The following is a 27,412-nucleotide window of genomic DNA, read 5'->3' on the forward strand; positions in this document are numbered from 1 at the left end:
CAGCTGCACATTGTTGTACTTGGCTTTTAAGGCCATCCAAAAAAAAAAAAAAAAGACGTGTGCAGAAAAGTTCACGGGGCTGACAGTCTTATCTAACCATTATCAGAAACCCTGGTCTGTGGCAGCCTTTAGTCACATGCATCCCCTTCCACATTTTAACATTGTGTCATAGACACTCCTTTCTAATCAGCTCAGGTGCTCAGAGTATCTCCACCAAATTGTGGGAAGAGAAAGTTAATCACCCAAATCCCCTGGAGAAAAAAACTTTACTCTCTTTCTCTCTGTTTCCAAAGCAGATAAGCTATCTGCCCGCAACAATTAAGGGAATTGCTCTCTCATCTCTTCATTGTCACAGATCTGGAATTTTGACTCATTAGTGTAATCCATTATGAAGAGGTGGACTGGACATTGGGCACAATATAATTCTCCTACATTTTCTATTGATTCCCATCAAACTACAAGTGGAGTGAAGAGGCAGATTGAGAAGCCGATAAACAAGAAGCGCGAATGGGGAAATTCAAGGACCTTTTGTGACATTATTGTGTGTGCATTTTCTAAAGAGAGCGCTGCAATCTGAAGAAATCAATTTCTTTACAAGCACAATAGCTGTTTTTTTCCTATTCCAATGTCCTGCTTGTTATTTGAAGTATCTTAGTCAGAGGACTTCCTTGGCGACGAACCACAGTTCAGGGTATACGGACAATGTCGGACACGCACACACAAAAACACATGCACACACTTATGTGGGTGGCAAGTAATTCAACACATTGAACACTGCTCATGTGGGGTCTGTGTTTTCTGCTCTAAGTGCTAGTGTTCATACATATGTATCTAGCATCCAACATCGCCAACAGGTTAATAAATCAACATCACACAAATCAGAGTAACCGTTTTGCTCCTTGATGAGAGGCCCCACTATGACTGATCTGGTTTGCTCACCTCAGTAAACCCTCTGATGGAAAGAGAATCTACACATGAAGGACAGAGTTACTTTTAGGATATTTTCAGGTTGAGCACATATGACTGCAGTGTGGCTGGGAATCAATTCCTGCAGTGAGGAAAGGCTTTTAGTCCTCAAAGGGGGGTCTCGTGGATGATTCTGGCAGATACACTGCACAGCTGTAGAAATCATTAGGCGTGCTCACAGTTTTTATTTTCTCTGTTGATAATTCGACATTAAGGAGCTTGGTTTTTGATCATTTACTTTCATCTTTCATCTTTCAGGATGAGATTATCCACATTAATGACACTTGATGTGGAACAAACGGCACACAGAAATTAATTTAGGCAAAGAGGGGCACAGGTTGCTGAAATCATGAATAATGAAGTGGGTTTTAATCTACTACCAGCACCAGTAGTTGCGGTTACACTACCTCTGGTACTGGTTATTTGTGCTGCTTATACTGGCTAGTTATAAAGACAAAACATCATCATCCTGTCTCAGCTGAGAAGGCAAAAATATGTGGGCCAGGATGAAAAAAAAATCCTGCCTTTATGCAACTGTTGAACACAGCCTTTTGGGAGAAAAAAAAGAAAGTTTAAGATGATGCAAACAGTTGATAGAGGGAAGAAAAGAGTTGAACATCCTTTCATTTTTCTTTCCTTTACTCTAGACCAGAGTGAAGCCCACTCCTGCAAAAGAAGGACTGCTCCTTGTCAGACAAGTGCCCCCTGCTGGTAAAAATCCTAACCATAGGCATTTTAGTGCTACCAATTTTTTATGGACCCCAGATGATTTTCAGATATTTTCCATGTTGTAATACTCTCATGCTCTCAAGGCTATGAAAATGGAGCAATAACAGAAACCAAAAAGAGTCACATTTAAAGAGAAAAGGTATGTGCAATCATGGAAGCAAGAAATTAAGACACTTTTTTTTCTGTCTTCTCAGAAAAACCTCTAAACCATGCAGGTATTGAAGGAGGGGTGCCAGTTCATTCTTAAAGTTTTAGCTGCAAATCTTGCCAAGGTGCAATGCTCCACTTTCTGCTTTTCATTATCAAAAGCTTATTTTCTGTTCGGTCACAGGACTCAACATTGCATTTGCTCACAGCTCCAGAGAATCACTGCAGGATACATTAATCACCGGTGTCTTGATTAGTCCAGATTAGCAACATCGGCCTGGTCTGATGTTGTAAAGAGGTGCAGAACACACAAAGCACAAGTCAGAGAATGGAAAATTTAACATAGCAACATAATTCTAAATGCCTTGGGTTTGTATTATTAATGTGCAAGCATAGTATAGGAGTACACAGTGCAGTGCACAACAGCTGATTGCTGTGTCTCCTAATCCTTTAGATGGGCTGGGAGAGAAAATGCATAAATAGCGAGAAAGATCAAAGTGGAAAGAGAACAGCAACTTGTTTATCATTATAAACTCTGCTTTGGTTACAGTTCAGTATAACAGAGTACAGTGTCACTGTGGTTATTACTACAGTATCTATAGTCTAGCCTAGCCTGTGACCGAGCCCCCTCTTTCCAACTTGGGATCTAACAGAGAACCCTTATTTATCGTCATAACTGCAAATATATATGTGTATATCAGACACACTCACCTTCTTCCGGGGCTGCCATTTCATCATATTTGTAAACCAAAATTGAACAGCATTAAGATATTATATGAGAATGGAATGTAGATTCAAAGAAATCCAGAGCGCAAGTCATGCTGCTTCTCGACTTCCCTCATTTTTGCAGCAGATTTTCTCCAAGAAGCGATGCATGATGATGTGCGAGTCTCAGCTTTGCGGCAATTTTGTGGTGGTGGGGGGAGACAGAAAGCACAGTCAACACAAATCATACACCGGTTAAATCCACAGTTGAGCTCGGAGAATAAATCAGAGACACATGGTGGTCGACTGACAGTGTTTAGGGTAAAGGTTCCTGCGCGTAAATCCAAAGTATGAGTCCGTTATGAACCCACTCCCTCCTCACTCGGCACGCAGGATCGGCGCCTCCAGGACCAATCCAGACTGTGTTAGGGAAAATTAATTCTTAAACTTTTTTTTTTCCGAAACGAAGTCGTCCCTGTTAAGTAGGCTAGACCGTTAGTGGAGCGCCGCACGGATAGACCATGTCCAGTCTGTTCTCTTCGATCCAGATGAAACGATAGGAAGGCGAAATGTGTGCCAAAATACAGGAATATTCATCACAGTGGTCAAATCCCGTTTTCCGAGCGGCCGAAACACACTTTTGTAAGTATTCGTGGAAAAAAACAGTCAAACAGAGCCCGGCGGAGACAGCGCGACAAGCAAAGGAGATTACTTTCAGGAGAGGAGGAGGGGGTACAACAACCCGGAAAAAAAAAATCCCTGGAATTTCTGTAAGGAGCTGGAAGGATATCCTGATTCCTGCAACAGCAACAAACTGGACTACAGCTCTCTGATGACTTCCTTCCCTGCGCTCCTCCAGCTTTGCAGTTTACAGACTTGGAGCTGTGGAGCTGGGAAAGGCAGGAGGTAGCAGGGTCATAGCGCCGCCGGTCACGGGTTTGCCAAAGAGTGCGCTTGACGTTTACGCACTGAGCTGACGCTGCTGTCCAGACAGGAGGCGGGCTGTGGTCTGTCTCTGGTGATCAAGGACACCTTTTCCAGGTCCTAAACCTCTGAACGTTCTCTGAAGCCAGTCCACCATCCTGTGAATGTAAGATACTAAACTATGATGAAAACTAAATGTACTTACAAACTGAAAGTTGTTTGTATACTTTAAATATAATTGTAGTTTCTACTATAAAGTGTATATTATATTGTATACTATAAGGACCTAAAATAGACCTGCTATAGTTCAAATATAATCACCCCAAGGCTTTTTTTAAATGCTCATATTTACTTGGTTTAGAGCTGTTGCCACTCACGCGTTACAAAATTCCTGTGACATCCCCTGTAACAAATGAAAGTTTTGCTAAAACTACTGTCTATTGTCCTTCTAAAATCTCTTTACAGGAACACTACAGATCTTCACTGAGGTCCATTACATCAGAAACCTATCTGACAAGAGAAATGGACAAGGTCCATTTCCTCAGTAGCTCTGTGTCAACCCTGCAATGCTACACCAGCTCATCATACTTTAAACTGGTGTAAATGACCTAAGCAGAGTGAAATAACATCACACTCCACTGCAGTCACTTTGTCAATAGAGGCTACTATCTATGATCATTTCTGTGGGAATTATAAATTGAATTCTTCCATAAAAGACACGAAGGACAGAGAGCCTTGGACGATGGAGACAAATAAAGCCCTGTTTATGTACACTTTCCCTCCTTTCCTCCTTCAGAGAGCAGCTGTCACATATAGTAAACCGTGCAATATTTTACCGCACACAGCCATCAGATGCATAACACTGCCAAAGAGTTTTCGGTTGGCATTATTTGACTGGAATGAGAAAATATATGCAGCTTTTCCATGCCTAGAAACTGACTTTTCATCATTAATTGTGGAAGTGGGCTGAATCAAATTCAAAACAGAGGACATGGTTATTCTGGCGAGAACCCACTCACCACAATCGCTGCCACAGTCACAGAATGAAAACAGTTTCAAAACAGACCAGCTATCAACAGGAAAAAAAAAATCCACACAGATCCACGGGTGTTCAACCCAGTTGCTGCAGCACAAAACCAGTGAGTATCCAATTTGTCACTGGAACACGTGACAGCATTAATACAGTAACTACATCATCGTTTATTCAGGAGGAATTAGCTCAAAGTAAAAGAAAGGTGAATTAAAAAAATGGTCGATACTGACGTGAGGTGAAATCAGTTTAAACAATACCCGGGTGATTTAAATTGGTTTAGGTAATGGACTCTATAGAGCTGTGATTTGGTCAATACGCTGGTGTGTCTTCAGGGTCAGCGGGGTGCGCAGGGTCACCTAGATAACAAAAGACAAGTAGGAGGAGGGGGGGACATGCTGACATATGGCCCTATGGACAAACTCCTGCTGTGCACAGGGAGTCCATGAGACACTTGGTAATCCACATGGATGAACATGAACAAAAATGCTCGACACTACCTCCGCAGCTGGCACCCGAGCAGAATGACACTCTGGTGGTCAAGCACTGCGATCAAAGGGCACTTTTTTAATCAAAGAAGAAGAGGTTATTGGGTGCTTATGTGTAACAGTATCTATGTTTTGTTTCACTTGATAAAAGATTACACATTGTCACTTTTTTTTTGTTTTTCCTGTGGTCACTTGACTCCTGTTGGCTCTGAGCTACGTACAGTTCTCTTTCAAGCACAAGCTCACACTCAAGACACTGAAGTCCCACCATCTAAAACAGCTTTTTTGCACAAGAGATTGTTTCATAAAAGTCACGTATGATGATCAATCAAAGGCCACCTCAGTGCGCTTGTTCAGCAACGGTCTGTTCGTAGTGAAGCCTGTCATCTGGCATCTCCATACAGAAGCAGGCTCCCTGTGCGTGCCTCTGCTTTCCCAATCAGAGCCGCACAGGAAATCGGACTCCAGCCTACAGAGGGAAACAAAAACCCCCTCTTTCGTTTTCCACAACTTGGAGCTGTTTAAAAGTTTGTGCTTCCTTTTCTTGTTCTTGCCAATCATGCCCTCAAAAATGTCCCCACTGTACGTTCTGATCAGGGGCTGGTTTCACAAAAGATAGGTTAACACAAGACTATAGAGTTAGTTTTGCTCTTAGAGGAGTTTAAGTTTTACAGCCACACAAAAATGCAGACTGAATTCTGTTGAGCCACAAGCTATCTCAGAACTAAGAGCTGTGTTTCCAGTGTTTTCAGTGTCACTGAATGTCCCTTACAACTGACAGAAAGATGAAAACATGGCTTATTTTGTGGTTTGCTATAAATACTGCAGACCAGGCAATGACAAGGGAAATAGTTTTCAGAGGTACCAGTAACGTGTTAGGAATGCTACTGCCACTGCTTCGCTTAATCGCAAAATTTCTCTGCTAAACTGTCCTTGTAACTGTTAAAATTTTCCACAAGGCACTCATTCTCCGCTGGAATGAACAGAGGTTAGTAGCTTTAACTTTCAGCTCTGTCAGCCGCACTTTCAGTTCAAAGAGTCTTAATTTGCAGACACGTAGCAAAGCGGTTCCGCTTTAGGTAGCTGAGAATTAGGACCCTTTGTGGAACCGGTGAAGTTTAATGTCTATCTAAAATCTATCTTCATAAAGCCATCCCATCTGATGCAGGCTGATGCTGTTTGGTGCACAGCTGCTCATTTACTTGCTTGTATCTGTCTGCTTGCCTGTTTATTAGCGCACATGATGTAAAAAGTGCATCACCCACATGACAGTAACGGAGGCTGTTTAGAAAAAAAAAAAAAAACGAGAACTGTCAGAAAGGCTTTGAAAAAAAAAACCCTCACAGAGGAGCTACACTCCAAAAGCTCTCCTGACTGTCTGAGGGTAATTTATTTTCACACAGACTCTCGCTCTTAAGTCACGACACTGGAGCATCTCTGTGCGCTATCTGCCCCCCCTCCCATCCCGTCTGAATAAACAGCGGCCTTTTAATTACAAGAGCTGGAGTTTCAAGGCAATAAATTCCACAGCAAGAGCACAGAGATGTGCACCCTAATGTCACTCGCACAAACACATGTACGCAGCGATGTGCAAGAACCTGTGAGAGTATACACACACACACACACACAACAGTCATCGGTCTGTCCACACATTTAAAGGTCTCAGCTCTGCATGCTCCTGTGGAAGATAGTAGACAATTAAAGAACAGATATTACAAAAACCACCACAGAAATCCAACATTCATGAAGGAGCGGACCTTTAAAACTCATTTGTTATATTTCCAGCATGTAAATTTCAAAGAATAAGAAAATAATTTGCAGCGTTTGACAGATTGCTCGCGCAGTTAGACATGGCAGATGGATGAATCGGTTTTGAAATGCTTAGGCGCGTTATAATAATAAAAGTGTTAAACAGCAATGACACCCACCCTCTCTGTTGTCCCGTACATCATTGAAAACAAATAGCCCTCATCAGCATTCATTCATTCACCTCTTTTACAGTGCTCTATTCTTGGATGATGTTGTGTCAGAATTTAGCCTGCTGTGGACTATGTGAGATGGGCGTGCACGAGGATGTGTGTGTGTGTGTGTATGTGTTTGTGTGTGTGTGTAAGTACATGCATGTGTGTGTCTTAGTTGGAGCTTGGTGTTGATTAAGTGTCTGGAGCCTGAGGGGGGATAATGAGAGCCTCTAATTAATGAGCCTGTGCATATCTCAGAGTCACAGGGTCCTATCTGCAGAGAACAACTCCACACACTCATACACACACACACACACACACAGATACACACACTCACATGCACCTCACTGCACCGTGGGGATCTTTCCCTGCACTGCACAGCATTTTCTCCAGGGAAACCCAGCTAGGAGTGTGTCACTCTGGCTGCTGTCCCTGATAAGTGTCCTCTAATCGGGATGGATGGGGGTTAGGGAGCCCCGCTATGAGAAGGTTACATGCACTGACCACCCAACGTGCCCCGAGCAAAGGCTGATGTTTACGGGCCCTGAAAACCATTCCAAATCTTGTTTGTTTGCTGGGTCCTGTCCACGGGGAGCAGAACGGTTCATCATGAGCGCAGTTTCCTGGCAGAAGAGAGTGAAGGCAAAACACTTGCTCGCTCACTCACACCAGGATGAATCAGTCGGGTCGGTGTTCAGCTGGAGGCATCACTTCTCACTATGCAGTTTAATAAACAGTTCAAACACTGTGGTGATTTGGTTTTGAATGGCAAAAAGTGTTTTCTAAAGTGTAAAGAATATACAGTATTTTTTTTCCAAATTTCTTTCTGCAGTGCGGTCAGTTCAGCCTCTGCTGGTCAGCGGGTAGCATGCTCCGCAATGTGCGCCGCAGGCAGTGTGGCATTTCAATGCCACACTGCACTCAACAACCCTGAGACTGTCTAGGAGCACATGAAGTCACATAAAGTCAGGCTGCAGTGGGGGGCACAGGAGGACCGGGGGCAAAACATTCACTCACCAACACAGGGACCTGGGTTTAGTCCTGGTGGTGCAAATACGAATGGAAGTTTTTCCTGAGTGGGAAGTTGCTGCACTAGCAATTTCTTTCTGATAGAAGATTCCCAGTAAAAGACGTGGCTGAATGTGTATCAAAGGAGGAACATGGAAAAGGTCCTCTAAAAACATACGAGGGCATCAGTCATTTTAGTAAGTGAAAAAGCCCCCTACTGGCTGGAGTAATTGTGATTTTGTTCGCTGGGACAAAGGAAAGGAAGCTGTATGATGTTGTTACAAAGCAACAAAGTCTCTAGAGAGAGTCGTTGGGGTTGGATGGATGGGTCAACAAAACGTTGGACTTGAACACGGGAAACAGCTGTTTGTTTCTTTTTTCCTACTGAGAGTGAACGTTGGTTTCTATAAGCCATGATGGCGGTTTGTTCCCTAACCTTATCCAAGTGGCTATTATTGTAACCATGACAACAAAGGTCCCCCTAACTCAAACTATAATCTTTCACTAACTCTAACCAAGATGTTTTTCTGCCTTAACCATACTGGTGTAAGATAAGAAAATAGTTTTATTCCTTAACAGTAATGTCTTCCCGACAATGGTGGCATCAGATCAGAAAGCAGCTTCTGTGTGTCATTCTGAAGAGCATGGACCAACAATATCATTTAATTTACCTGTAATCCTTGGATCCAACAGGTACCGCTCAATACTGACCACACCCACTTCCAGCAGTACAGAGTCAGGGCTATGAATTTATTGCAAAACCGTTTTCTTCCACTATTCTTATAAATTTCATTCACACACATTTCAGTCTTTGCTACATGCTTCATACTGTGACACATTCAGATTAGCCTGGCAACAAGTAAGAAGTAAAATCAAGCATTAATGGTACAAAACAAAGGGATGGTATTGTAATTGTATGAAAAATAAAAAGAAATTCATGTTTTTTGGCTCCTACAACCCTAACTGAGTGTGAATCACAGGATGAAACTGTCAGGCTTTATGTGTGAATTGCAGTTCATTTGTGATTAGCAGGTTGAGAGTATAAAAATTGCTTTCACCTACTTTTCACCAACGTCCATGCATCCGTCCAAAAATTCATAAACAATTTTACTGAGGCCCCTGGAGAGTAAATGTTTCCATTGTGTCCAGATGCATGCTAAAGCCCATGCTTAGTGCCACAGAGAAAGCATAAACACCCTTATCTGTATTCTATAAAGTGTTATAATGAAAACGCCGTTGAAAGCTCTCTTTCTTTTAAAGTATTATAGCGTTTAATCAGTAATTCTTCACACAGCATGATTAAAACATATGATTATGATCTTTTTATTGTCTTTAAGTCCCATCCCCTAATTTTCTCTTTTTTCTTTTTCTTCTCCCAATTACACTAATGAAGAAGGGCTTGTTTATCCCCTGGAGTTGCTCAACAGTAGATTTGTGTGAAGACATTATGCAAAGAGAGGGACCTTTGCTTTAGAGATGTGTTTAATAATTCAGTGGTCTTGGACATGGATGAAACAGGCTCCAGCATATTGTTTAAATCAGGCCGGCAGTTAAATCGGCGCTAGGGTTTGACGTCTGTGGCAGGATCAATAATAACAGCGTTGCCACATACTCCGACGCATGAGACAGAGATCCTGTGTGGTCCTCCACAGTCTATGTACTAAACATAGAGGTGGAGCAGGACAATGTATTCAAATGTGTTTGTGTCTATCTGCTTCCACGAATACAAACACACAAAAACATGCACGCACACACACATAAAGACACACAAAACCATGCTGCGGTCAGACCCACCCATCTCCAGTCCCTCATTTAGAAAACCCCAAAACCAAACTCATGCCTCTCTTTTTCAATTACCTTTCTTCCCACCATCGTCACCACACCAAATCTATCTACATTCTCCCACAGTCTCCTTTTTTTTTCCCTTTCCCTCTCATATCAAATGTATCCATGTGTTACCATCACAAACACACACCCACACACACATGCACACACTCAGTCACACACCACAATCTGGTAATCATAATAAGCACATTAAAGCATTAAAGCCGCAGTTTATGACTGATGATCTCTTGAACAGAGTACAATTAATTGCAAATAACTGCGCAAATATTTAACTACTTCTAAGATCCTCTGTAGCGTCTCGTTTGGTCGCTGTGGTTGCAGATACTGTGGCATTTGCTTCAACAAAACATTTTTTTTCTTCAAATGATCAGGCTATAATACCTTAATACTCAAGGATTTATTATGCCAATGGCATCTCTTACTAATCTAACCCTGTGCGAGCGCATCAAATGTGAATTAACCCTTCTGAAGTGGAGAAGGAGGAGCAATGCACAAAGGGATTCAGCCATGACTCCAACCCTTTGCAGAGTAACAAAGGTAAAAGAACACAAAGTTGTGATATTGAGCACAGTAAATACTGTAGCATGAGGCCAGCTGCTCTGTCAGGTACCTGTAGTTTCTGGTCACTGTTGTGAAGGGATTAGCCCAGTCCACTCCTTAAACCACTCTGACTTCAGATCAAAGGGGTTAAAGCAGGATTAGGATTAATCTGTCTTGGTAGAACAGGTGTTAATCCCTTAAATTAGCCATGTAGCACAAGCAGGCCTCTCTTTCATCTCAACACCTGACTTATGGGTTTGGAATACAGAGAGCTCAGTTACAGGAAAGTAGCGCTGTTGTTACTCCACCAGAATTAGTTGTCCTTCCTCACCCTGACCACTCAGATAACAGGCCCTGCTCTAATGTATCAGCAAGATTACTTCATTTGCATGCAGTTCGTGTTTTGAGAGCGGCTGAGTCAAACAGCTGTGCTCTCTTCTCCCTTTGAAACAAGGGTTACGTAAAGCACATTTTATGATTTGTGATCCTTCATTAACGGCTAGCTTACAGGATACCCTCGGGCAAGGTGCGGCGAATGCTTCATGAGAAATAAAACAGGCCTGTGCTATTGATACACGTCCTGTAGTGGCTCAGGAGCTGATGTAGTAGAGGAAAAAAAATTGTGGGGGGGGGGGGTTAACTCCACTCCAAGGACAGGAACACTCCAGTCCTTTCCTATCAAACTCTTCAACACATGCTGCCTCTCAGCCTCACCAGCTTCCTCCCCTGCTGTCAAACCTCCTTGTCATCGACGTGACTTTTCTGCTCAAATCATCTTCATCCCACTCCAGCTCAGCCTCCTGTCAGCTAAGAATCCGCAATGAAACTGTGTGAGTGCTGGGACAAAACCTACACTCGCGACAAACTGACTCCAAATCTGCAGTAAAGCTACAGCATGAAATCAGGACTGTCAGTCCACCTGTCTAAAGACGGATAATTAGCATTTCTGACCACGGGGGGAGTTACAGGGGTGGTGAAGCTGCTTCCCACAGCGCTCCTGTCTGCTGCCGCAGTCACCAGTTTGGCCAGTGGGTTTGCCCCAGTCCGAGTCTCCAGTCCCAGGCTAGACCCTGCCATCTGGCTGGTCTGGTAACAGCCGGCCCCTCTCCCCCTGCTGGCCTGCTGAAGACAGGAGAACGACCCAAGGAAGGTCAGGCCACAGTAAGATAGCCAGGAAGAGAGAGAGAGAGGGACCAGTGGATGTACTACTGAGGAGGGACGAGAAGTGACAGATAAACTAATGGATGAGAGAGAAAATAAGAGAGGGACTGTAAGAGACAGAAAGGACACGGCTTCCTTTAAGCTGCCACCCTCAGCGTGACTCAGTGACTGATGAATCCTTCTGTCTTTGCCGCCATACAGTGTGTATGTGCATGTGTGTGTGTGTGTGTGTAAGAGAAAGTGTGCGCACCGTATGTGAGCATGTGTGCACGCATGAACACAATCCCGCTTTTCTCAAACAGATCATGACAGCTCACAGCCGGAACGAAAGCTTCATTTACCCACAATTCAGCAGTAATTCGCAGATCCACAGCAGGACTTCCAGTATAGATGACCATTTGGAAGGTCATTAGAAATGCAGTTAGAAAAGCAGGCAGGAGAGGCTTCTTCTTCAGGCTACGACAGGAACGCTGCAGTAATTGTGTGTCCATTGCTATGACACTGTAAAGAATATGAATTTGTTTAATCTTGGATCATCCTCGAAATAAGGTGGAGAAAAAAATGGTGAATTAAACCACCCATGGAGTTTGTTCCATAACCAGTATGATATTATTCTCTTCATCTTGAATCCTAGTTCTCCTGCTCATTTGAGCACACCGGAGAGCACATAGAAGTTATTTGGTGCAGATAAGTACAGCTCACAAAGCAGTACTTCCTGGCTTTTTAAACTGCATATACTACATTTCCTCTGGTGTTTCTTTGCAAATAAAAGGCCCTCCCCCCAAAAAACATTATATAATGTTCAACATGTCTACACCCCAGTTCTTTGATATTTCTGCACAAAATATTTGTTATATTTTGATAGAGAACAAAGGGTTAATATGCACTGCAATACTAAAAAGAGGTCTCTGACGTAGCAAACCAAATGCACCCTTGAATCAAGTTTTAAAAATCTATAAAGAAACCACAATCTGAATGAGACATTTTGCTCAAATGGAACTAAAATTCGCCAAAACTGTATTTAAAAAAAAAAATGCTTTACTAATGTTATAAATGGTCTGCATTTACTTTTTCAAAGTGCGTCCTAACCATCTTCTTAACCACTCTTACTAATCTAATAAAGGCTTTAATGTTTTTACTCTTGTTAAATCGCAGGGCATTTCAAATCGTCACTGAAGTTCAACTAAATTTTATGGCCGGATTGATACAGTTCTGGTGGTAGTCTGGCCATGGTATTTTTATTATTAGAATAATGTGTTTTTTTTCAGTCATATGCGTCCAAATGTTTGGGGAATGTGGTCAGTGTCAGAAGAATAAAAAAGTGAAAGGTTATTAATAGTGTTAGCAGAGATTTTTGCCTTTCCAGTGTCTTCTTCATTGACATGTTGACCTTCACAGGCCTGACAGCTGAGATAGAATACTTACCTGATACACTCACCTGATATTGTCTGAGTAAATGCAAATTTAAGTGTGAAGCCACAGCACAGAGGAGCAAACATCAGCAATTTTGAGAGTCGGTTAGTCTTTCTCTGACCCTCATTCTTTCTTGACTCTCAGTCTCTCCATCTCTGTCTCACACTCTCCTTCCCCCTCCCTGGGCCGACCAGGACTTCTCTGTCCTTCATCCTCATTCTATTTCATGCCTCGTCCTTCTCTTGCTCAGTCCTCATCCATCACCACCCGCACCCTGTGCTGCAGACCCCCTCACACACACACACACACACACACCCTGCTGTATCCAGCCTGGCCAGATACAAATACAGCCTTCATTGGGGCTCACCGCTGACACACTCCTCTGTGACTCATCACTTCGTCGGACTCCATTTGGCATTCATCACATCACAACATCTCTATCACCATCCGACTGAAACGCATCAGAAAAACAGTGACTCAAATCGGCCGTATTTTATTTCATAACTATGTCATGGCCCCTTTGTCAGAACACTTAATATAAATTTGTGGCGACTCATAACTAAAGGCTACGCGCTGTTAAAATGCATGCAGTGGGGCTTAATGTGACAATGGCCTATTTGCTTTCATTAGCTGAATTGAATGACTTCGTGGGACAGGGAGTTGAATCATGATCAAGTGCTACTCAAAGTGCAAGAGTTTAACAGTGGCCATTAACATCTTAGCAGGCGTTTAGAATTTTTAACAAAAAAGCCGCGTTAAAGAAACACAAGAGGCTGCACAAAGGGCTCAGTATACTTGTAATGTATGGGGTCATAAGAAGTGTCGCCGAGCCGCGTTTAAAGGTTAAACTCGGAGACAGGCCGAAAAGCCCCGCCATCATAGCTCCTTCATTACACTACATCTGTGATCTTACACATGTGGAAAAGAGCAAGACATTTCAGGCAGTCTCTTCTTCATGGCATTCACTGTGTTGCAATAGATGATCCAACAGACATTTTGTTTGATGGCCCGAGAAGGCCTTTAGAATTATATAAAGTAAAACTGCATGATTATGCTGAAAAGTAATGTGGAACGTGTGTTTATTTGATTGGACAACTCAGTGCCCAGCAGGATGACACTGCATTGCCAAAGTCGAGCCAGCTTCAGTTGTGTTTTGTGCTACAGCCCTCTGTGTCTGGACTCCCGCTCTGCCAACACAGTGGCATCACTGAAATGAAGACGTATGCAGTATTTTTTCACGCAATGCTATTGTCAATGTGTGTTCTTATTATGTATAAATAACTGTGTCATCACTGAACATCTCTTAAACTTTATTCATCACGTCCATGTTGGATCAGATTTTGTGTTCACAGGTGCCAGAAAACATGAATGCGAGGAAGTCAGGTCTCAGGGCGTCCAAAAGCCCGGTGGAGCCCATCTACTGCCCTTCCCTGTAAACAGGCCTCGCCTCAGGACTGTTTGATGTGGTTGGAGAAAAAGGCCAACAGATGATGTAATGCTGGTGAAAGCTGAGTTTGAGAGTTGCAGAGTTTCCAAGCCGTGTCCCAACTGCAGCTTCCCACACCCCAGCACCTCTCAAAGGGGCTGGGCATCCCTCAAAACTCCCCCCTGAGGAGCACAACAGATGTGTAGATGCTCTGTGTGCATCAATCATCCATTGTCTTTCATCACGCTCACTTACACACAGTGTGTGGTCCGTGTGGAGATAAGCAAAATGATGTAATGCACAAGAGCAAACAACCATAATCCCATACTTTGTAAACTACATGCAAGCTATACATAGTGAGAACACTGTCACGCAAAAACACAAAATCATCAAGACCATTCTATCTGTGGAAGTTTCAAGTGTGTTTCCCTTATGGTAGAATACATAAATAATGAATACAACAGAAAAAAATCCATGTGATCATAAAATCTACCTCCCTAGGAAACAGACTAGATGTGATAATGCATGGGAAATTTTAGTTTCGCATCAGGATTAGAGCAACTTTGATCAATTACACTGCCTGGCTAAAACTGCCAACTTTACAACAGAGTGTGAATCACCATCTGGGCTTCACAACCCACACTGACTAAAAAAAAAAAAAAAAAAACACAGGCAAGCAGACTGCATTAAGAGTGGATTATGTGCTCATTAACATTGACACAAAATTTATTAACACTCTGGGATGAAATCGAAGGTATGATAACTGGCATCACAGCTTTAATTGAGAGGTGCGATGTTCATTTTCACCTTCCACTTACTAAGAGTGCTCCACAACAGGCTGAGCAGAAGTGGTGCTTGAGGAGCGATTACTACAGTAAATGGCATCTCAACAAGAAGTGGATTTAGGGATAAAAAAGGGGATTTTCTCATCAACTGTATTCACTACTCAGGCATTTCTGTTCACTCGGCTTTATCAGAAACCCTCTGAACTGTCGAGAAATGTGAGCTGCGTAAAGACAGAAAGAGGTGGGGGTGGGGGGAGCGGATGCTTTCACACCAACACTCAAACTGTCTGTCACACGGTGATATCTGAGAATGCAAACTTGCATTACACTTCTCAAATCTGACAAGAGAATCCTGGCTGTAAAAGCTTTCAGCGCGAAGTGTTCAGTCTTCATCAGTCCGTACCGATTAGCTGTTACTGAGGCATAAAGGGCTGCTCCTGAGCATGAAAGTTGTGACTGCTTGGATGACTCTGTGGGAACAGTCTGGACATCCTTGGCATGACTGTACTGAAGTGGTGGGCTGAAGGTGAGGAGGAAATCTGTGAGACTGCTCTTAGCTGATTAAAGGAGAAAATACTTTCTGGAGCTCAGAGTGAATGGGTAATTCATTCCCAAAAATCCTGACTGCTGGGACACTTGCAGACCATTCTGCCAGGTTACATTTGCGTCTGTGTGTGGTGTGTTGGTGTGTACGCAGGTGAAGGTGGATATATGCATGTGTACCATAACGTGGAGGAGAGCATGAATGTGACCACCTAAAGTTTGGGATAGATTCATGAGAGGTACAGTTGTATTGGAGGCTTCTTGCTATGCAGATCCGCGCAGTTCTCTCAAAGAGGATAACTGGCTTTGCAGCACTATCAGCCCATCCAGATGGTATACAGGGCAGCCTTGACAGACCAGAACAAGCTCTCCAGCTGCTCTGCCCCCCCCCCCCCCCACCACCCCCCAAAAAAATCTCCCTGACCTAAATCTCCTTCTCCCAAGCAGAGAAGAGAGCTTAAGAGTGGACACCTTCAAATTTTACATTTTACACAGGGCAATTAATTCCCTCTCTGACTGAGCCTGAACTGATGATACTGGATGATGCTATTGTGCCACGTTAGATGAATGTGTTTGATGATCAACTGACTTGTGTATTGTAAATTTTACAGATAAAACATACATGTGAAGCCTGCTAGGATAGGTGCAGCAGTATGCGAAAGCATAAGCACTGCTGGACAAATTACACATTTTCTTGATTTTTGAGCTGAAAAGGAGTAATAAATACAGCAGGCTATAAAAAATAGTTCTTCCTCAAACCTTAATGCACTGTTGCTTTTTATTTCATGAACTTCGAAAACAAAACAGTAGCTATATGTGCAAAAGTCTGGCTGCTGGGTAAAGTATCAGAACCTCATTAACTCTTTAGGCCTTAACTGACCTGTTCGGACTTGTGAGGCAGGTCAAGAATTATCATTAGGAATTTTCTGCTGAACACATTTCCAGAGTCTGATCACTTCTCTGACTCTTTAAACTCTGTGGTAACACTCAACAACCACGGGCTCCTCTTAGAGCCCTGACTAAAAATGAAGCTAACTAATGCCTACAAAGCAGGGTAGGCTACAAAGAGTCCAACCTGAAACCTCGACTGTCAGAAATGTTACTAATTAATGACAGATAATGGGAACTGTGGAAATCAAGACTAAATCTGGAAGAACAAGAAAAGTTTTAAATAAAATTGTTCATCTGGGCAGAAACATGAAACAAAACTGAACTGACTGAAAAGGAGATGCAGGAAGATTTAGCCGACACAGGACAGGTGGTGCGGTGGTCTACTGTGCAGAGCTGATACACAAACAGGGTCTAAATGGAAGAGTCATCAGAAGGAAACCTTACCTGCAACCTCATCACAAAAGTCAACACCTGAAGTCCAAGCAAAGCAACATCTGGATAAGCCAGAGTCACTTTGGAAACAAGAGCTGCAGACAGATGAAGTTAAAATCAAGCTCTTTGGCCACAGTCACCAAAAGTGTTTGATGAAAACAGCACCTTTCCAACTGTTAAGCATGAGAGTGGAAATATTATTATTTAAGGTTGTGTGGAGGCCAGTGGTACAGAAAACATTTCACAGATAGAGGGAAGAACGGATTTCACAAATATCAGCAAATTCTGGATGCAAATGTCCTGCAGACAGAGCAGGACAATGATCCAAAGCATGCTTCAAAATCCACTATGAAGTGCTTCGAGAAACACAAGCTGATGCTTTTGGAATGGCCCTCAGGGTCCTCTGACTTGAACATCACTGAAAATCTGGAGATCTTAAACATGCTGTGTGTGCAAGACAGGCTAAAAATATCTCAGACCTTGAAGTGATTATTGTTCATGCCATTAGTCGTGTGTTGCGTGTACTCTTCAAACTTTGGCTGACTTAATGTGATGGGCCAGATGTGCTTGCTGCCCTATGCAGCTGATAGGAGGCTAAATATATAGGTATGATAAACTGAGAGCAGAAATTATCAACTTTAAGTAAGTATTAAACTGAGAGAACTAATTATTAAATTGTGTCACAACTTTTTCTCTACCTGACATGTCCCAGGCTACATAATAACCGACACCATGCAATTGAAATACAAATTCTCAGAGATTAAATAACTCTTTGTACACAGTCAATGTCGAATCATCACAAATATTTTTCCAAAAGGCAAATTAACTTGTTACCTTTATTTTGTAAAGAGAAAAACGATAAAAAAATGTTTTTAAATCCTTTCAAAGACAGTATATTAACCCAAGGTAGCAAAGTTCAGGTCTGGGTAAAATGCTAATTAAATTCTTTACAGAGACCTTACACCCTGTGTAACACTACTAAATTTGTACTCAGACAGCTGCATGTTAATTTGAATGTGGATACAAATTATAATGTGCCAAGGTCTCAAAACACTACAAATGACCCAGCCAAGGAGAGTGCAGAGCGAACGTGTCAAGATGTATTAGAAGCCTCCATCTTACCAGCACTGCCATCTGACAAACACATGCCTGGCATCGAGCCCAGAGGAGAAGGAAAGACAACAGATGCCATCCAAAGCACACCATGCCTCCTCTGTGAGCCTGGCTAGGATACATCAAAAAAAAAAAAAAAAAAAAAACAAACAACAAGAGCACCCCAAGAGAACAAACCTGAACTAAGCTTCACCTAGTTAGCCACGGTTTAACCAGAGGTCTACATACACAGGCCCCAAACGCTCACTGCACACAAGGCATTTTGGTGCTCGAGTCTCATCACATACACATAGAGGTTTATGGTATTTGGTGTTTTCTGTCACCTGCCTTCTCGCCCACAGAGGCAAAAGAAGGTTTCTGAGAGCATTATTAAGAGGGACTACAAGGGAACTTCAAAGCTGTACTTCAGCACAGTTTGGTGGGTGGAGATTGTGTAAATTAAACCTTATGTTGTTGTTGTTAGGCCACTGCACAAAGTTCAAAAGGTAAAAACATACTTGTGGTTACACTTTTCGGAGCATCACTTACAAGTTTAGTCAAACAGAGGCCAATCAAACAGAGATGCATAAGATTGGGAAAAAAATCCCACTGAGAGAGATATGACACGCTGCCTTAATTGTTATTCTGCACACTTAATTAAATGGCACTTTATACGTGCTCTAATTTTTTTCATTCAAAATGTTCTGGTCTTGCAACAAAAACAGTACAATGGGATGCCAGCTTCAGCATCTCCACCAGAAAATAAGCTATTTTCAAATATAAAACAAACGTCATCTTGGCCGCTGAAAATCATTTAAACACTCATGCCCCCCTCCCCCCACCCCACACTGAAATGTGGAGTACTTTCAAATTGGAAATAGTGAAAAAGAGAACAGCTTCATTCAGCTGCCGCAATCCTGTGCAAATTAAGAGAAGTGGCGATGTGCAATTACCACCCCAATAGCCAGTTCAATAGGAACAATCGCACAGTCCTGGTTGTCACCTCTGAACAGAAGGCGCCGATGGAAGTCCACAACTGCAGAGACAGGACAGATGAAGCAAGAAGAGTCATTTTTAAAGAGCCCTGCGGGCTGACATAAGGCAGTTAATACACAGTGGGGGGATAAGAACCGCCGTTGGAGAAACCCTATTGATGTGTTTGACAGTGGCATCTGGGCTAATATTGATCAGTTATTGATTGCAGCCCCCTTTCCCACCATTTTTTTTCCACAGACATTCAAAGCACTGGTTATAATTGCACACACACAGAGGAGAAAAATACAAAGCATACTGACAACTCAAACGGAAGTGGTCTCAACAAACACACAGATCTCCACCGCAAATACAGACATTGATTAGTTAAAGCTATAGAACAAATAGTGTGCATATCTGTAGGAGGCAAATGAAAGGAGTCTATCTACAGCAGTGACAACAGCTGCAGCAGTCTTACCACTGGATCACCATCATCAATAGACCACATCAAGTAACTCATCTATGAAACCCTCTCAAGATAGATGGAGGTTTAGTAGGAACACTGTACTGCAAATAAAGTGCTTTCTCAGTGGATGGTTGAAAGCACACACACACACACACAGTGCCTCCTGCTGGGTAGCAGCTGAAACCCCTCCCTTGTGTGCCAGCCTCACAGAACAGAGAAAGACAGAGCTACCCAGGGACAAGCATTCCTTTCACATTACGATTCATATATCTTTTCTGCAAGTTAATACTGTGAACCAAGAATGAAACATAATGTATCTACAGTAGACACTGCCCCACATATCTCTCGCTCTGCCTCACTCAATCTTGTCCTTCCTTCCTCTCTCTCTCTCTCTCTCTCTCTCTCTCTCTCTCTCTCTCTCTCTCTCTCTCTCTCTCTCCATCAGGACCCTCACATACGTACACTGGAGCTTTTACACTTCGCTGTCGGTGCATTCACTGCTCACCTCTCAGGCATGAGGTTTTTCAACAGGAGACCGAGGCTCACCAAATGGCGCGTGAAATAAAATAGTGACACACGCCCCAATGAAACCTAATAAGACATCACATTACAGAGATGAGAAACTATATCATTACCATGGCAACTGTGAGGCGCACAGCCAGAGGGCTGGCTGGGTGACAAGAAAAGAAAAGGTGGAGGAGAAAAGGATGGAGAAAGGAAAACAGGAAAGAGGAGGTTTGTAAAGAAATATGTATGAATGAAGAAATGATAGAATTGTCAGAGAGGATATTGACAGAGAATCTACTCCCACTGAGTGGAAAGCGTGTAAAAGACAGCATTAGCGCACAGTCTCTTCTGTCCGTGCTGTCACATGACAACACTCCGGTTCAGTATTTCTCCTTGACACTGTCAATGCTAACCACTAATTAGCACAGAACATAATTCCACTATAAACCACTGCCATTCTCAAGCAAGCTCCTGATGAGTGGCAGGATTAATTGGCGTGCTAAGCTCAGATGACCCCCTCAATGGAGCTCTCACTGGACCAGAAGCTAGGACTTTATGTGTGCGAGCAAATGTTAAAGTGAGAGAGAAAAGTGACGGATCCTTTACATCTTATCTGTGTTTTAGTAATTGGACCATGTTCATGAGGCACTGAAACATTAAAAACCCCATCTGTGCGCCAACATTTGCTTCATTCATTATCTTATTCAAATGTGTCAAGAATAGTCTGTAAAAAAGAGCGCTGAGCAGGATCCTGGTGTGCTGAAACGGCAGTAAATGTAGTATAATTTTGTGCACGCTGCCCGTGAAGAAACGCCGACTGAGCGTCTATGAAATCCCAGCCTTTCAGCGGCAGCTGCAAGAAGTCTGGGGGAGCGAGGGGGCTGCAGTGTGGATGGCGTAATTTTGAGCATCTGGAGCAGCAGGCAGCACTACACCTCCTATGACCCAACAGATCAGAGTGGCACTGCCAACACAGAAACCACTACCCTGTTTATTTTTAAACCAGCTGGTAAAGGAACAGAAGGCGGGATAAGGTAGCCAAGTCATTCACAGGCTGAACAATAAGTGGAAAAGGGGAGGAAGGTGAGAATCTGTGTGAAATGAACAAATGAAAGAGAGTGAAAAAGGCTGTGAGTGTGGAGCCGGTAGCAAAAACACACTGGGGTCCCTCCGTCCAGTTACAGGAAGACAAAAACAATGGGGGAGTTTTTGATAGATGAGGTTCTCAGAGTGTATGTGGAGTGCAATATACTGAGACTAGAGGAGAAGGAGAAGTTTGAATAATTGATCAATGTAATACAGCCTAATATGACTAATCAAAATGCTGCAGCACTAGACAGTCTGCGGGGCAAAGAGGCCAATACATTACATCACTAACCAATCAAAATCACAAGTTGGATAATAAAAAAATCCAAAGCGCAGTTATTATTTAATTCATTGATATTTTAAATAATTAAGTAGACTTTCTGGAGCTACATCGCTCTAGGGCGGCAGCACAACGGGGGTCCCAGCACATGACACTTTAGCCTCCATGAAAGAGATGCAAAGCGCCAGCATTTAAAGCCGTTAACATGACAGACGGATGGATGCGGAGGGGCTGGCAGGCGCGTGAGGGTGTCTGTCTCCGTGTGCATTGCATTACCCCACGTCAACAGTCTCTCAGGCTAAAGCAAATATGAGGCAAATGCAAATTAAGCAAGATGCTGAAAGGGCCTGAGGTAGGCAACACGCTGTTTGGTGCAAAAGAGTTTAATATGTATGCAAAAAAATGTTTACTGTGCAGATAATGAATTTCAGATGAGGTCACAATGCATTGCTGTGAAATGCATTATTGGCAGAGTAATGGAATTCAATTAAGAATATGAATGGTACAAATGTTGAGAGTGAGAAAATGCTATTCCATCCTTTTATAAGATTCCTTTTTTACCCTGGGCTGACCTCAGTGTACACAAATAATCCCATCATCAGGTTTTTCTACAAATAATTTTACACCTAAATTCACCACTAACAAACCATGACACCTCACCAACAATAAAATACTGAGTTCGAAAATACTTACTGAATTTATTAAAGAAACATTTGAATTGTTTTGTTACTGCTTAAATCCAATATAAATAATGGTTTAAGTCACAAAAAGAGAATGAGTCAGGTACTGAACGACTCCCATCCTAAAAAAGGTGACACGATCTTCTCTCCGCTGGAGAGTGTAAAGTTATTGCTGAGACAGTTCTTATGTTGCATCATCAACTGAGCAAAATTGTAGCAGAGAATTACACTCTTACTGTACACTTCTTTCACTAAATTACACTTTGTGTTTGCATCAGCTTTTTGATCATCCTTCTCAGCATGTTGCCATCTCCTTGTGCATGATTCTGCTTCCAGCATAAAAGGGCAGGAGCTTCCAACACACATCAAGATGCTATTGGAAAAAAACAACAACAAAAAAAACCCCTCCAAGAACATCCTGTCAGAAACCCTTAAATCTGTTAAGTATCGTCAAACTGATTATGACTGGCATTTTTTTTTTTTTTTTGTGGCAGTAATTAACCTAAATTCTTACAAAAATGAGAATCATCAGACTGCTGCTGCTGAAAATCACTGCCCATTTAAGAGGGGCCACCAAGAGCAAAATTTTAAAAAAAGCAAAATATGTACATTTACTTTGTATAACTAGAAAAAGATGCAGATTCATCTAATCAATCAATCAACTGAATCAAGCAATTCACAAACCAAGGCTGAAAAAAAAAGCAAAACATGAGCTCAAGGCGAGATTTGGAATCTCTGGTGCTAGTTTCTGTGTTGTGTTAGTATTTACTTCTGCTTAGACTTTTTACAATCTGTGCTCTTTATAATGAGTGTGAGGTAGAGCTATCTGCATTTTTATTTGTGTCAAAATAAACGTCTTAGAGCTCCGTCGCAATAGGAATTGTAACGGCAACTTACCGGATAAAATTAATTTCAATATAATTGCTGCAAAGGGAGTAAACTTGCACAGAGCTTTCTCACAGAGTTGTTAGTTATTCACATGACACACTGCAAATGGTGGCTACGTCAGCTTCAAGCACCACCTATTTGAAGAGGACGTACAGGTGAATTTCACTGTGTTACTTACTACTCTAGCACCCACCGAGTCTCTGCCTGTGCACAATGAGACAGCATTTAAACGTTTTACTTACAAAGTTGTGTTTCATAGAGCTGACACCAAGTCCCTTTACTGCATTTTAATAGAACTTCTACAGAATGAAAGTTTGTGCAAACCAATTTCTGCTATGACGGCACTTATTTATCAGGTTGAGGATTTCAGGTCTCATGACAATGTAGATGCACGTCAAGTCGCAACTCCACATTTTTGTGTTACTCGCCTAAAAGCACTGTGTGTATTCCTGAGGTCCACGTTTCCCTCCTCCCACAACTGCAAAGCTGATTATTTTTTAAAAGTTTGACACCTACATTATTTACATCCATGTTTACTTGCTAGCTGTCTTCCTTCTTCCCTGCCTTTGCTGACACACTGCTACACTTCTGGGCGCATTATGCAGATGAGTGGAATAGTGTGAAGCGAGAGTGTGTATCACATCACCTGAATGCTCATGGCTGTGTAAGAGCAAACAAAATGGCCTTCGATACATAAAACATTGTTCCATAGTGCTACTGGTGGTCACAGACTCCACAGGGTGGCTTTAAGTTGAGGTCTGGTGTGTGCACACATCTGCATGCGTACTACTTCACCAGTATATTAAAATGAAATGCAACCCAATACGCAGACTCTACATGTGTGTTGGTCAGAACAGCAAGAACCAAGAAGAACCAAGTAAAATTCAGCCAAGGGCTCCAAGTTCATACACACACACAGAATCACATGCACAAACACACACACACTATCACAGTAAGGAAGCAGCCCTGCAGCTGAGAGCTTTAGGTAAAGGGAATCAAGATGGGTTTCCTGAAAAAAGGTTCTGCACTCCATCAATAATTCATAGGTTTGGTTATTTACTTTTGCTGGGCTGCTAACACCAGTTCATCGTTCCACAGAAATGTCTCCGGCTGCATTTAAAAGAAGGAAGGAAAATATAAAATGGAGAGAAGGAGGGAAAAGGCATAGGACAGTGCAAGATGAATAAGGATAAGGCAGTGACCATTTCCAAGACAAAATACTGTGTTTAATCACTCCAGAGGATCACTGAAACACTGATTCTTCTCAGCAGACTCCAGCTGCTCGCCCGTTCCCACCCTGGGGCCAAGCCACGCTTTGTAATGGCATGCTATTTTCTGAGATATATGTACTATGAAATTATGAGGTCCATATGCAGTAATGCGATGTATGATGCTGCTGCTCAGAAGACATATTGCACGTCTTGCGGAGACACATATAGCGTGTCTTCTGCTTCGCGGAAGAGAGATGTGACATGGACAGAAACCACAGCAGTATACTGAGGAGGCAGGTAGGAGAGTGAGCAGTGTTAGGCAGAGGGGGGGCGGGGGCTTCACTCCCCAGCAGGCTGAGATGCAGTAGAAAAAGCTTTTTTTTAAACACTTGACTGGAGCTGAGTGTGTTGTGCCACGTTTAAGGGTCATCTCAACCAGACCTCTTCTTTGTACATGTGTCATCACTCTCCATTTCACTCTGCCTGTCATTCTGGCATGCTGTGACTCAGTGTTTGGACAACATGGGAGCTTGTGATCTGACTGGTTGAACACGATGTCCTTGTGCATGACCGAATACACAGAAAGTCAGGGAGCTTAATGTGTGAGTAATGTGCACACGTATCTGGATGCATTTGTACTTTACATGCAGGCAAGAGAGGAACTGAGAAAGGGGTTTAAAGACATAACATTATACTATGGAGTCAGGGAGCTTTATTTCCATGCTGGCATAAAGCAAGCTGATTCCCGCCAGATGCGTTGAGAACAAGGCAATTCTTTATTGGCCTGCACCTTTGAGTGAAGTGGCACAGCTAGGGATGCATTTATGCAACGTATTTGGCAAAGTGTAACTCTGGCTTACAGTCTGACATAAAATTTTACCCACACTTCCACTCACAAAGACGTCCTCATCAAATCCTATGACCATCTATTCAAATGGATTTTTACAGTCCTAAGTACAGTTTACTTGATATAATTCCTGAATTTAACAGCCTGCTTCGTTTTGAAAAAGCCACACGTTGGTATATGACTAATGAATTTAAAGTTAATCAAAGACAATGCTGGCAGCCAGGACTACTGTCCGAAATGGATGGCCTTTAGGATATTGTGGACAATAAATGTCAAACTAAATTAAAAAGGCCATTTGAGATCTTTACACCCGGTGAGAGCTGTGCATCAGTGTCAGCAGCTCATGTGTGTTTAATGTGGGCATTGCTCCTTTTCACCTCTTCTGTTTGAGATATTTTTATAGACAAGCAGTGATGATAAAGAACTTACTTAACCAGTCAGGTTTGCTCCAACCCTCAACAATGGTTACTAGCTTTGTGTAGTGACCGAAACAATTAGATCACAGAGAAAAGCGAGACATCTGTAGGGCGGCTTGTCTAACTATACAGAAGTAGGAGCTCAGAGATTTGTGTGGGCCATTGAATTGGCCACTGTGGCTCTTCTCATTGAGAGAAGTCAGTTGAGGTGATGTGGGCACTAAGTAGAGCTGCCTCCTGGCTGCCTCCCTTTGGAGGTGTTCCCGGGCACGACTGACATGGGAGGAGGAGACCCCAGGGTAGATTCAGTACAAGCACATTTTTGGGTGTTCCCCAAAAGAAACTGGAAGAAACTGCTGGCGCTGCCCCTTTGCCACATCATCCATATCCAGGACAAGTGATTTTAAAATGGATGGGTGGACATTACCGAAATGTATACTGTTTTTCGAAATAGGCTGGAGAGGAGCCCATCCAGAGCAACAAACTGCCAGGGCTGACTGGTAATACTTTAACTTCCTTTAACAGAATGGGCAGAGAATGAGACTTCTGTCACACAGCGAAGCTCTAATCTAATCCCCGACCCTCTCTGTTTGTGCTCCACCAGAAACCTGCAGTGACGCTACATACCTCACTGTCGGCTGCAGACGTATTTCTGTCTGCCCTCCAAATAAATACATAAGAACAGAGAAAACTAATCAGACCTGACTCTGCTAAGAGGAGCTATGTCCAATGATTATTCCCATTAATTGCTACCAAAACCACTTAACAACACTGAATTAATACACAATCATGAAGTGAATGACTGTGAAGAAACAGCAGACAGGTTGTATTCACAGTAATGCATTGTACGTGCCTATGACCTAATGTGCCTTAACTACCATTCCTCTACTGTGAGGAACTTCATTATGACTGGAAACAATTAGTGGGAGCAATGTATGTAATGGGCTCTCAGCTTCCAACAGCACAGTCAATAGCCTGGAAATGGAAACTCTGCTCTAATCACTAATGAGAAAATTGTGGAGGGGCAAGACGGAGGGAGGGAGGGAGTCACTGGGGAGTGGGGATAAGACGAAAAAGCAGCTAGACAGTGGGCTGTATGATAAAGGTAGTGTAATGTTGTGTTCTATAAAATGAAATAAGAACTAAATCTCTCTTTTATCACCACAACATAGATCCAAATCATAATCTGACTCACTGCTTATCAAAAAGGTAATCATCTGACTTATTACTCTTCATCTGATCATGATGATCTCCCTGAGAATAACAGATGCATTTACTGCCTGCTTTGTAATTGATCCAAGCCTGGGGAAGGGCGTGACAGAAATCGCACTGGCAATCAGCGCGATAATGGATTAAGCCTATATCCATAACAGGGACCTAGCAGCTCCTAGCAGCGAAAATGAGCAGCCAAAAACACAAGAGGGAATGCTTCATAAAGCCCACTCAGCACCTGTGGTAGAGGCTACAAAAAGCTGCAGCTAATGTGTGCAGTTCATAGGAATTCCTCTGTGTTTCAGGCTTTAATGATAGCCTAAACTCTACCCCCCCCCCCCTCTCAACACAAATCAATGCTAAGGAAACACTCAAGTTTCCACCAAGCAATAGCAATTTCTGCCCAGACAGCTACATAGCGGAGAGGTGTTTTATGGTGGTAATGCCACTGCACCACGGGCTATGATTGGAAATTTAATAAGCAGGCCCGGGAAGTAGCCCCGTGCTCTTTTGGGCTCCCTATACCTTTCCCTTCCTCTCTCAACTGCAGGGTTTATAAAACCAGAAGCCTCAACACGCCAGTAAATTAAACTCTCTGCTTGCGGGACACAAGCTTCTTTGAAATCAATGCAATCATTAAGCATTTTTATGGGCTCAATACATTTCTATCACTGTGAAATGCTATGAAAATAAATGTCGGGGTTCGGGTCTGCTTCATTTGCACGGTGCTTGGTGAGATGTGTTATGCGTATTGGTCTTAC

General features: G+C 42.7%; 1 protein-coding gene across 2 annotated transcripts in view; it reads right to left on the reverse strand.

Moving 5' to 3' along the window:
• The window catches only part of LOC121185057 (tetratricopeptide repeat protein 28-like), a 158,210-nt gene that overhangs the window by 105,311 nt on the left and 25,487 nt on the right, over positions 1-27,412 (reverse strand). The window contains exon 1 of one of the 2 annotated variants that reach the window (XM_041043028.1): positions 2,554-2,602. The exons of the other annotated variant lie outside the window; for it this stretch is intronic. Within the exon in view, the coding sequence (XP_040898962.1) occupies positions 2,554-2,580 (27 nt within the window). The 5' untranslated portion in view covers positions 2,581-2,602. Of the gene's footprint in view, positions 1-2,553; positions 2,603-27,412 lie in introns of those variants that run through there. 2 annotated transcript variants of the gene reach the window in all.

This window comes from Toxotes jaculatrix, chromosome 7, assembly GCF_017976425.1.
Source record: "Toxotes jaculatrix isolate fToxJac2 chromosome 7, fToxJac2.pri, whole genome shotgun sequence".
Classification (NCBI taxonomy): domain Eukaryota; kingdom Metazoa; phylum Chordata; class Actinopteri; family Toxotidae; genus Toxotes; species Toxotes jaculatrix.